At 39.6% G+C, this 13,110-nt stretch overlaps 1 protein-coding gene across 15 annotated transcripts in view; it reads right to left on the reverse strand.

The window, feature by feature from the left end:
- The window catches only part of PPP3CB (protein phosphatase 3 catalytic subunit beta), a 64,123-nt gene that overhangs the window by 20,728 nt on the left and 30,285 nt on the right, over positions 1 to 13,110 (reverse strand). For all 15 annotated transcript variants that reach the window (NM_001082727.1, XM_051823060.3, XM_051823062.3 and 12 more), the window contains 1 exon segment: positions 10,610 to 10,735. In NM_001082727.1, coding sequence (NP_001076196.1) covers positions 10,610 to 10,735 — 126 coding nt within the window.

Consider the following 13,110-nt stretch of genomic DNA (forward strand, 5'->3'; position numbering starts at 1 on the left):
GCAGCAGATGGCCCAAGTGGTTCAATTGCTTGGACCCCTGTCACACACATGGGAGACCAGGAAGAAGCTCTGGGCTCTGGGCTCTGGGTTCTGGGCTCTGGGCTTCGGCTTGCCCCACTGCTGGCCACTGAATCCATCTGGAGAATGAACCAGCAGACTGAAGATCTCTGTCTCTCTCCCTGTCTCTTCCTCTCTCCATGTAACTCTGCCTTTCAAATAAATAAATAAATCTTAAAAAAAAAAACAAAAAAAAACCATGAACTAGGAGTTTGCCAGGTAGAAAGGACAGATAAGGCATAAGGCATTCTAAATAGAAATTTAAAAAAGAAGTAGTCTTACAGTTCAATGCAATAGAAATCAGAGTCTAGAAATAAAAACTCACATTTAACATCAACTGATTTTCAATAAAGGTGCCAAAACAACTCAGTAGAGAAAGAACACTCTTTTCAACAAATGGTGCTGAAACAATTGGACAACCACATACAAAAAATAAATAAATAAAAAGAAGTTGGGTCCCCTCTCCCTTCCAACTAAATACCACATATAAATATTAACTTAAAATGGAATAAAGATCTATCTTTAAGAGCTAAACTGTAATACTACTGGCAGAAAACAGGAATAAATCTTGATGAACTTGCATTAGGCAATGATTTCTTAAGTATGACACTACAAACACAAACCATAAAAGAATAAAATGGGTAAGCAGGACTTCATCAAAATTAAAAATTTTCATGCTTCAAAGGACACTATCAAGAAAGTGAAAAGCTGGAGCCAGCACTGTGGTGCAGTGGGTTGAAGTCCCGGCTGCTCCACTTCTGATACAGCTACCTATTGGTGTTCCTCGGAAGGCAGCAGAGGATGGCCCAAGTCTTTGGGGCCCTGTAACCACATGGGAGACCCAGAGAAGCTCCTGGCTCCTGGCTTCAGAACAGCCCAGCTCTGGCCGTTGTGGCCATCTGGGGAGTGAACCAGCAGATGGAAGATCTCTCTCTGACTCAAACTCTCTCTGTAACGTTTTCAAATAAATAAATCTTAAAAAAAAAAAAAAAAAAAAAAAGGTGAAAAGCCAATCCACAGAATGAGAGAAAATATTTTGTCTAGCACATATGTAAAACACAACTCGATAAAAAATGCCAATAACCCAATTATAAAACGAACAAAGAATTTGAAAATACATTCATCCAATGATTAATATAAATGACCAGCAGCACAAGAAAGAATGTTCAACATCATTATTTAATTAGCGAAGGGCAAATCAAAACCACCTTCTATCTACTATAATAGCTATAAGAACATATAATAACAAGTGTAAGGAGACAGACATCTGGCTCAGTGGTTAAGATGCCACTCAAGGGGCTGGTGCTGTGGCACAGCAGTTTAAGACACAGCCTGCAGCACCAGGATCCCATATGGTGCGGATTCAAGTGCCAGCTGTTCCACTTCCAGTCCAGCTCCCTGCTAATGTGCCTTGTAAAGCAGTGGAAAATGACCCAAGTCCTTAAGTCTCTGCACTCATGTGGTAGAGCCGGATGGGGCTCCTGGCTCTAGTCTGGCACATCCTAGGTCACTGCAATGATCTCTCTCTCTCTCTCTCTCTCTTTCTCTCTCTCTTTCTTTAATTCTGCTTTCCAATAAATAAACAAGTCTTTTTTAAAAAAAAAAAGATTCCACTACAGATGTGCACATCCTACCCCGAAGTCCCTAGGTTTCAGTCCTGGCTCGGCTTCCCATCCAGCTTCCTACTACAGTACAACCCTGGGAGGCAGCAGATGATGGCTCAAGTTCTTGGGTCCCTGTCTCCCATGTGGGAAGACCAGCATGAATTCTGGGCTCCTGGCTGTAGCATGGCCATTTGGGGAGTAAACCAGTGGATGGAGGACTGATCACATGATCTCTTTCTCTCTGCCTCCCAAGAAAAATTAAAAAAAAAAAACAAGTGTTGGTAGGATATGCGAACAGTGAAATCATATCCACTGTTGGGGGGATTGTAAAATGATGTAGCTGCTTCAGAAAAGTTTGGCAGATTTTTGGAAGGTTAATCATGAAGTTATCATATAACCCAGTAATTTCACTCCCAAGTCTATACCCAAGAAAAATGAAAACAAATGCCCACAAAAACTTACAAATGGGTTTTACTGCATTATTCCTAACAGTCAAAAAGAAGAAACAATCAAATGTCTATCGGCTAGTGAATGAATAAACAAAACGTGGTATATACATATAATGAAATGTAAGTCCATCATAAAAAAAAGAATAAAGTACCAATTTATGCCACAATATGAATGAATCTTTAAAATGTTAGAGAAAGAAGCTAATCACACACACACACACACACACAAACACACACACAAAACACATATTACAGCCAGTGTTGTGGTGCAGTGGGTTAAGCTCTACCCTGGGAGGCAGGCATCTCATAGGAGCGCCAGTTTGAATTATGGCTGCTCCACATCCAATCTAGCTCCCTGCTAACACGCCTTGGGTAAGCAGCAAAAGATGGCTCAAGTGTTTGGATCATCTGCTACCCACATGGAAGACCCAGATGGAGTTCTGGGTTCCTAGCTTCATACTGGCTCATCCCCAGGCCATTGTGGCCATTTGGGGAGTAAACCAAATGTCTCTCCCCTTCTAGCTGTTAACTCTTACCTTTCAAATAAATAAATAAATCTAAAAAACAAACCAAAAAAATACATACTGTTTAATTCAAGTTATATGAACTGTCCAAAATAGGCAAAACAATGGAGATAATTCACTAGTGGTTTTACGGCTGGTGAGAAAGGGTTTGTAGGGAAAAAAAAGAGTGATTGCTAATAGGCAGAGCGTTTTCTGGGGGACATGACAACAATATTCCAAAACTGACAGTGGAAACGATTGTATAGCTCTGTAAAATATGCTAAAAACCACTGAAATGTATAATTTAAACTGATTAGTCATATGATACCTGAGTTAACAAATCAATAAAGCTTTTATGAAAAATAAAGAAAAAGTATGACGGCATAAAACTTATAGAGCATAACACTTAATAGAAAATGGGCTGTGATGTGTTATGGATGGAATACGAAATGGAAAGAGAAAGACAGGAATGTGGTTGAAGAGAGTAAGGAAGGCCCAAGGATCCTGTGCCAAAGATTAAGGTTTATCTTGAAAGTTAGATGGAGCTTGGGGCTGGCACTGTGGCTCACTTGGCTAATCCTCTGCCTGCAGCGCCAGCATCCCATATAGGTGCCGGGTTCTAGTCCTGGTTGCCCCTCTTCCAGTCCAGCTCTCTGCTGTGGCCCGGGAGGGCAGTGGAGGATGGCCCAGGCGCTTGGGCCCCTGCACCTTCATGGGAGACCAGGAAGAAGCACCTGGCTCCTGGCTTCCGATCAGCACAGCGCGCTGGCAATAGCAGCCATTTGGGGGGTGAACCAACAGAAGGAAGACTTTCTCTCTGTCTTTCTCTCTCACTGTCTAACTCTACCTGTCAAATAAATTAAAAAAAAAAAAAAGAAAAAAAAAGAAAAGAAAGAAAGTTAGATGTAGCCATTAATGGACATTAAACAGCTTTTAAATATACGGTACTTTTCAAAGAGAAGTTGGGCTGTGAAGGAAAGCAAGAAGGTCACAGCAATAGTAGTAGTTAGTGAAAGCAACAAGCAGGAGAAACACTACTTCTATTTATTTAAAGAGCAGATAAATTTTAATACTTTATAAAGGTGCTAGTAGAGATAGTTTGAAGATACAGAGGAAGTGAATAATGAACCAGTTTTCCTAAAACGCAGAAGGGCAATGGAATCTAGAGACAAGTCAGAAAGGCTATCCCTGGAAGGAAGGGTTACCTCAAACAAGAGAAGAATGCAAGCAGATAAAGTTCCTACTAGCAGCATGTGTTTTTACCGTGAGTGAGAGAAATGGCCAGAAGATAGTGTTTAAGAAGAAAAGATGGGGCCGGCGCCGTGACTCACTTGGTTAATCCTCTGCCTGCGGCGCAGGCACCCGGGTTCCAGTCCTGGTTGGGGTGCCGGGTACTAGTCCCGGTTGCTCCTCTTCTAGTCCAGCTCTCTGTTGTGGCCCGGGAAGGCAGTGGAGGATAGCCCAAGTTCTTGGGTCCCTGTACCCGCATGGGAGACCGGGAGGAAATACTTGGCTCCTGGCTTCAGATCGGCACAGCGCCGGCCATAGCGGCCATTAGGGGAGTGAACCAACGGAAGGAAGATCTTTCTGTATGTCTCTCACTGTCTATAGCTCTCTCTCTCTCTCTCTCTCTCACTAACTCTGCCTGGCAAAAAACTGGGGAAAAAAAAAAAAGAAGAAAAGATGAAAATTTAGGTTATATCCTAAAGAAAATGGGAGAAGACACTCACAAGAGACACAAACAACCAGGCTAATATTAGAAACAAAGGGGTGTCACCATTCATAAGGCTGTAAAATTCTAGCAGTGTTCTATTTCTTGGCCTTCGGAATGGAGAAAAGGAAGTATCAAAAGAATAAGGAGTCTGCAAGTGTGCTAAGAATGAAGAAAAAAAAGCAGAGTGGGGGGAGCAGGGAGAGGAACCTGACTAGTAAGAATATAACATGACCAAAGGCCTAGAGAGGCCAACTTTTTTTTTTAAAAAAAGATTTACTTATTTATTTGAAAGGCAGAGGAGAGAGAGAGAGAGAGAGTGAGAGAAAGAGAGAGATCTTCCATCCACGGTACACTCCCCCAGTGGCTACAACAGCCGCAACTGGGTCAGTACAGAGCCAGGAGCCTCTTCCGGGTCTCCCACATGGGTGCAGGGGCCCAAGCATTTGGACCAACCTACGCTGCTTTTCCGAAGTCATTAGCAAGGAGCTGGATCAGAAATATAGCAGAAAGAATTCAAACTGGTGCCCATATAGGATGCCAGCATCACAGGCAGTGGCTTTACCCACTATACACAGTGTAGACCTCTGTTTAACTCTTTTAAAAAAAATTTATTTATTTGAAAAACAAGAGAAACAGAAAGAGACAGAGGGAGGAAGAGCTCTTCCATCCACTGATTCATTCCCCAAATGGCTGCAACAGCTGGAGCTGGGCTAGGCAAAAGCCAGGAGCCTGGAACTCTATCTGGATCTCGTACGTGGATGGCAGGGGCCCAAATGCTTGGGTCATCTTCTGTTGCCTTCCCAGGCATATTAGCAGGGAGCTAGATAAAGAAGTGGGATAGCAAGGACTCAAACTGCACCCTGATATGGAATGCTAGCATCAAAGACAGGTTTAACCAGTTGTACCACAACACCAGCCCTTCTCTACTTAACATTTGATGTAGCTTCTAAAGGTCTCCCAACTTCTACTATTCTTTCCATCATTCTAATTCACCATAGTAGTTTTCTGTTTTTTTTTTTGTTTGTTTGTTTGTTTTTAATTTGCTCATTTAATTTGAAAGGCAGAGTTAGAGGGAGGAGAGAAGGAGAGAGAGAAAAGAGAAAAAGAGAGAGAATCTTTCATTTGCTGGTTCATTCCCCAAATAACTATAACAACGAGGGCTGGCCCAGGTCAAAGCATGGAACCTGAAACACCAAACATGTCTCCCACATGGGTGCAGGGGTCTAAGCATTTGGGCCATACTATGCCGCTTTCCCAGAAGCATTAGCAAGGAGCCGGATAGGAAGTGGAGCAGCTGGGACCCCAGTGAGTGCCCTGGTGGTATGCCAAGACTGTAAGTAGCAACTTAACCCACTGTGTCACAATGCCAGTTCCCAAAGTAGTTTTTCTTTCTGAAGATTTATTTACTTAGTTGAAAGGTAGCGTTGGGGCGGGGGGGGGGGGGGGGGATCTTCCATCCACTGGTTCACTCTCATCCACTGATTCACTCCTCTTGAAACCAGTCAGGAACTTCATCCAGGTCTCCCGCATGGGTACAGGGGCCCAAGTACTTGGGCCATCTTCTGTTGCTTCACCCGGCACATAAGCAGGGAGCTGGATTTTGGAAATGTAGCAGCCAGGGCATGAACCAGCATCCATAGGGGATGTTGATATCACAGGCAGCAGCTTAACTCACTACACCACAACACTAACTGCCCACAATAGGTTTTCTAAGTAAATAATATGGTTTTATATTTCAGTGGTTTACCACTATCTATCAAAGGTCCAAAATCTCTGTGTGTTGATTAAGGTTATCATGACCTGGCCCAGGCCTAATTTTCCATTCTTTTTCTACCACTGTCCTTCATACATCTTACACACTAACTAACTGAACCCCTCAGCATTTGTTAAAGAGAGCCACACTTTCTTGCTTTTGGACACAGGATTGGGAAGTTCTCTTACCTAGAATTCTGCTACTCCTACCCACCTGCACTATTCCACTAGTCTTCAAACCTCTATTCCAATGCTACTTTAACCCCTCTGACAGAAGTAACCTAATTTCTCCTCTTAATTCCTATAAAACTTGTCTTTGGAGTACTTATCATATTACTTTTTTTTTTTTTTTTTTTGACAGGCAGAGTGGACAGTGAGAGAGAGAGACAGACAGAAAGGTCTTCCTCTTGCTATTGGTTCACCCTCCAATGGCCGCCACGGCTGGCGCGCTGCGGCCGGCGCACCGCACTAATCCGAAGGCGGGAGCCAGGTGCTTCTCCTGGTCTCCCATGGGGTGCAGGGCCCAAGCACTTGAGCCATCCTCCACTGCCTTCCCGGACCACAGCAGAGAGCTGGCCTGGAAGAGGGGCAACCGGGAAAGAATCTGGCGCCCTGACCAGGACTAGAACCCGGTGTGCCGGCGCCGCTAGATGGAGGATTAGCCTATTACGCCGCGGCGCCAGCCAATATTACATTTTATTATCATAATTTTTATATAGCTAATTAACTATTTAATCTTCATCTTTGTATTCTTAGTACCTTGAATAAAACAGACTTTCAAAGAAAAACGTAAGAAGCAAGTACTGATTAAAATGCCAGTTGGGATGCCCTAATCTGAGTGTCTATGTTTGAGTCCCAGTTTGGCTTAATTCTACCTTCCTACTCATGTGCACCCCAGGAGGCAGCAGATGATAGCTCAAGTTTAGGTCCTTGATACCCACGTGGGATACTGAGATTTGAGTTTCTAACTCCCAGCTTTGGCATGGCCAAGCCCCAGTTACTGGCAGGCCTTTGGGGAGAGAAGCAGCAGATGGTAGATTTTTATATCTTCTACCTCTCAAAGAAATATTTTTTAAAAACCTATTAAATGAATAAATCTTACATATACAACCTTCTACAGAAGAACACATCAAACTAAGCCCCCTACAAAAAAGGTTCTTAAATTAAGGTCAATAAAACTGAAGGCAGTTACCAATTTATCCTAGATTTACAAGCGTCCAGAAAATGTTCTATTTATGTATATTTCTACATGAATTTCCTGATGTTGAAGTCCACAACTTTCATCAGATTCTCAAAATAGTTTTGTATCAATAAATTAATGAATGTTTCTATGTATAGTTACTTTTTAAAAAAAAATCAGTCTATCTTTTAGATATATATTCTGAAATATTTATGGAAACAAACACATAATAATTGAGATTGCTCCACAAAAACTGGGGTGTGGTGTAGGGAGCAGATAGGGATATAAATAACACAACACTGGCCAAGATTTGGGGCTTGTGTCTGGGATTCCCATATACCATATCAGAATGGTTGAGTTCCAGTCAGCTTCTTGCTAATGAGCACCCTGGGAGGCAACAGGTGATGGTGATGGTCCAAGTAGTTAGGTCCCTGCCACCCGTGTAGTATTGCCTTGAGTTCCCAGCTTCCAGGCCTCAGCCTGGCCCAGTTCTGGCTACTGCAAGAATTTAGGGGGCAAAATAGTGGATGGGAGATCTCTGTCTTCCTTATCTCTTTCCTTTCAGATAAATAAAAATAAATAAAACACATTTTTAAAATATTGGCTGTGATTTTGATATTTAAGATGAGTAACTGGTACATATGCAGCCATATTATTTGCTCCATGATGAAAATTTTCCAGTGTAAGATTATTCCCTGAAATTAAAAAGGGTTCTTGCCCCATCCCCACCCCAACAAAGGTAAAAAAAACACTGCTTTCCAACTAACTTTAGGATTAAACTATTCTCTCAGAAAGACTTTGTCAGGGTCGGTGCTGTGGCATACCGGGTAAAGCCGCCACCTACAATGCCAGCATCCCATATGGGATCTGGTTCGAGACCTGGCTGCTCCACTTCCCATCCAGCTCTCTGCTATGGCCAGAGAAAGCAGTGGAAGATGGCGCAAGTCCCTGGAACCCTGCACCCATGTGGGAGACCCAGAAGAAGCTCCTGGTTTTGGATCGGCGCAGCTCCAGCTATTGTGACTAGTTGGGGAGTGAACAAGCGATGGAAGACCTCTCTCTCTGTCTCTCCTTCTCTCTCTGTGTAGCTATGACTTTCAAATAAATAAATAAATAAATCTTTTTTTTTTTTAAGCCTTTGTCTTAGGTTTGTTGTTCCTCAGGGAACACACCAGAGGAAAACTGGCCTTTTAAAAGTGAAATAGGGCCGGCGCTGTGGCATAGCAGGTAAAGCCGCCACCTGCAGTGCTGGCATCCCATATAGACTCTGGTTCGAGTCAAGGCTGCTCCACTTCTGATCCAGCTCTCTGCTAGGGCCTGGGAAAGCAGTATAAAAGATGGCTCAAGTCCTTGGACCTCTGCACTTGTGTGGGAAACCCAGAGGAAGCTCCTGGCTCCTGGCTTCGGATTGGTGCAGCTTCAGCTGTTGCAGCCATCTGGGGAGTAAATCTCTCTCTCTGTCTCGACCTCTGCCTCTCTGTAATTCTGCCTTTCAAAAAAAAATAGTAAATCTTTTAAAAAAAAGTGAAATAGATGAAATGTTACATGTTGCTTTTTACACCAAAAGAAAATTTTCATTAAATTCAAGTAATTTGGCTGTCTGAACAGCTATCACATATTAAAATGATAAAATATACAACAAATTTTAGAACATTTTCTTACTGTGCTCATCAATGGGTAGGATTCTATTTGTATACACTGCTAAAATATGAGCTGAATATCTTTTTAATTTAGAGAAGATTCCCATACAAACAACAAAAATGGTCAAAAACTTTGAATACTTCCTTCAGAAGAGACAAGATGATTTAGAGTGGCAAGAGAAGAAGCCAAAGATCATTTAGTGGTAGACTTCAAAGGTAGCAACACCCACAGATGTCTACTGATCTTCAGCTTCATTTTTATGGGGATCACAGAAATTGGAATAAATTTTTTCATCTCTCTGAAGAAGTTGGAATATGTGATTAAATTAACTTACGGTTCTATGAGGTGCTTGTTCTTGATAGGTGAACTATTTGAGAAAAGAAACTATTATCTCTGTATCTTTCCTTTTTAAAAACTCGTAGTATAAACATTTAGATTAGATAGAAAGATATAATGAAATATTTCCTTCTGTGGGGCTATCAGAGACTCAAATAAAAATCTACAAAATAGCTATTTTCATCTTATCTCCTTATCCTGTACCCTCCATGCTCCCCATATTAACATTAAAATAGTTGAGCAGCAGTCTAGCCTGAAAGCAGGAGAGTAAACAAAATGAATTCTTAAATTCTCTTTAGCCTGATGATGCTATGATTGAACTATTTCTCATATACCAAAGATAGAAGGTTGAAAGTGTAATGCATCCCTTGTACCTAAGCCCTTAACTGGTCCTCTTCTCAAATGCTCAAGTGGGTAATCCTATCTCCATATTAACTTAACACTGGACCTACTGAGTAAATGAAGAAGACAGAAGGCAATCTGCAGAAAAACCTGTTTAACATATATAGCTTAAGTATTAATTCTGAATTTTAGAACCAAAAATTGCCTTGGCAGAAGTGACATATCTCATACAGAAAGGAACATTTTGTCACATGCAAGAGGTGAGAAAAAATAGAGGGGGCTACAGAACAAAATGTTTTACAATCGTATCTGTACTCTTATACTGTTACTTTCCATATATGGAAACTAAGGCACTGCCTTCTGAGAAAATTAACACTAAAATTCAAAAGAAGAGTGTGACATTTAACAAAATCTTAAGAATTCTACAGATCTAGAAATAAGACAGAAACAAAATTTCTTAAATAGCATTTGTTTTCTTTTAAAAGGCCTATTAAGTATGTTCTAATAGGTATTTCTCAATTAGAGGAGTGTCATATTAAAATTTTACACATATTTTGACATAGGAGAAAAAAATAAGGTTAGAACCTGGATTTCTCTTTAGAATTTCTCTCAGAGTATAGAATACTATAAAATGACTAACACTGACAAAACAAAAGCTATTAAATTGTTATGGCATCCCCAAAAATGGAGTTAAAATATGCAGATAGGTCCATTCCAAAGCAAAGCTCTCTTTCCAACCCCTTATAAAAGATTTAAGCTAAAGAAAAATAGAAAGAAAACCCAACAGCTGAAGACGACATCAGGCTATTTATAAGTCTTCTCCTAGTCCCCCAGACACCCTCACACGGGGGCTATAAACAGCTAACCAAAATATCTTGGAGGCTCTCATATCCACACCCACTGACACAAGTAGAGCTGCAACCACAGTGAAACTAGATTTCAGGTTCTTTTAGCAAATACGTGGCTATAATAGTAAACTGGAGTAAAAGCAATGGTAATAAAATAATTCTTTTAGAAAACATTAACTATACCTTTTTCCCCAACAAATGGTAAAGACCATGTGAAGACATCCATAAAATTGGGTAACCAGTAAGGATGTGGAGAACAGTTAAACTGTCGAATATTCATCACATTATTTTCATACTTTAATACAGCAGCTGCAAGATAAGTTGAATGTCAATGTAACAACTTGTCCTCAGCCTCAAAAACATAAAATTCACAAAGGCACAAAAACATCTTTTTAAAAGGGAGAGAGACCAAGGGATATATAGGATCAGAGCTGGTAGAGGGAGATGGGAACTAATTTTTCTTAATATCATACTTCTTGTTTTTAATATACTTTAATCTGGAACAACAGTCAGATCTTCCTTTATTATTATTAATGAAATTTCCAGATTCTTTCCAGAGTGGTTTCTCCACTTTACAATCCAATGATATACTTGTACTTCAACTAAATCCAAATTGTGAAAACTCAATTTTCAGAGAACACACAGAATAGCAAAGAGCAATTTTCTAGGTTTTGAAAGTTCACAAAAGCTGAGGAATTAAAGAGGGTCTTTTTATCTGCAGATAACCTGAAAATGATAGTTGCATGGCAATAACACAGCAAAACTCCACCAACTGGAAATATTTTATTTATGAATATGTAAATGTATGTTTCATTTAATGTGGGAAACCAGGGAAAAATGCAAAGCAATTTTACTTAATTTAGAAAAAAATTCTAAAAGAAATTGGAGAAAATATCATAATAAAATAATCTAAAAAGTACCTACTCATCTTCATTTAAGATCTAACGTTTCAATATGCTGATGTAACTAACAAGTTAATCTACATAGACTTCAGTCACTAGCTATATTACTTTATGGAATACTGGGTTAGAATGATTGGGTTGTAATCTAAACTACAAAACATACTAACTGTGCAATGCTGGGTAAATTATTTTAACTAAATTGCTTCTCATTTATAAAATGGGATTTATTATATGTTCAGTTTGCTTACATCAGAAGTTTAAGATCAGAGAATGCATTTCATGTGAAACTATATAAAAATATACAAGCTTTGTAACTTGATATTTATGTGTGTACTTCCCACCCCCACCTCTTTAGTGAATAGTTCTGAAATGTAGATGTTAAATTCTCATATTTGCAATTCGGGCTAATACAGAATCTAAAGTAATCCAGCTATACATTACCATTTACGAACTTAATAGATACATGTTTGTTTCCCTTATAAAATTCCAATGTGAAATAGAAGAATTCTGAATTGAGTCTCAGAAATTATGGGCTGATCTCAAGCTTTCAGATCACAGTTAAGAGAGAAAATCTAGAAAATTGCTTTAGGATGGAATGAAACATTGCAAACACACCTATACTAAACATTTACATTATTAATATCATTTATATACAGATTCAGAACTACCAAGAGACATCTGATTTTGACAAGACAGATTCAACAGCTTGAGTTTCTTTTGTAAGTACTAAAAATTGATCCCTTAATCTTGTCAAAGGACAACCAGTACTGAACACCAGTTCCTTTAACACTGACAAGGGGCAGAGTTGAGGAAATAGAGCACTGGTAGAGAGTTAAATATAGTGCTCAATTCTGTTCTTGAGAATGGAGTCAAAATTTACATACATTTCTGCTTAAATATGAAATAAAAAATCATTAAATAGCTATAAGTTTTAACGAGATACTCTGCATGAATTATCCAGTATATTACTGTTTGATCGCAAATGTTTTTACTCTTTAACCATCATCTTCAATCATCCAAAAAACTTTCTTCTGCTCCTCTTTTGAACTTAACACCATGACCTTTATTTAGCAATGACCTCACTATCTTTCTAAATGTACTTTTTAAAGTCTTTAACCTTCTGCTCTTTCTTCCTGGCACATCCACTCTAGTCTGACCCTGAAGTAATGACATAGTCAACTGAATTCCAGACGTGTCAAGACAGAATAGGAGCTCTCCTCTTAATTTCCTCTTCTGAAGACATGAACTATGTAAACCCAACCTTATTTTCAGTGTCCTTGGCAAACACTTAACTAGATAAAAACCTTCTGACATTATCTGTCAACATGTTGTGTTCAGAATAAAATGAAATCCAATTATTATAGACAGAACATATCTGGAGGGAAGAAGGACAAATGGAAATCAATGAAACAGAAGAAAAAAAGAAAAAAGTAGTGAAAAGAAAGGAAAGGGAAGAATGTAACACCAAGAGGAGGTGAGGGTAAATTATCACAGAAAGCTCAAATACAAATAAATCTTCATGGGGCAGTGAAAAGACGAGCAGTCAAAATAGGGAATAAGAAAAGAGAAAGAGAATCTAGATCAGTGAATAAAGAACAAGAAACATGACAAATAAGCAAATAGTGCACATACATGAAGTGGTCAAAGCGGCAGTCTTAATACAAACAAGATCTTCTCTTGGTTATAAGGGAAATGCTTAAGAAGAGGGAGTTTGAGAAAGTCATGTTTGGTTTTGCCTGACATTTAACTCAGAGTGCTTTTTATAAACAGGTTTTCTGAGTG

Source organism: Oryctolagus cuniculus, chromosome 15 (assembly GCF_051225735.1).
Source record: "Oryctolagus cuniculus isolate XC-2025 breed Fujian yellow rabbit chromosome 15, ASM5122573v1, whole genome shotgun sequence".
Taxonomy (NCBI): domain Eukaryota; kingdom Metazoa; phylum Chordata; class Mammalia; order Lagomorpha; family Leporidae; genus Oryctolagus; species Oryctolagus cuniculus.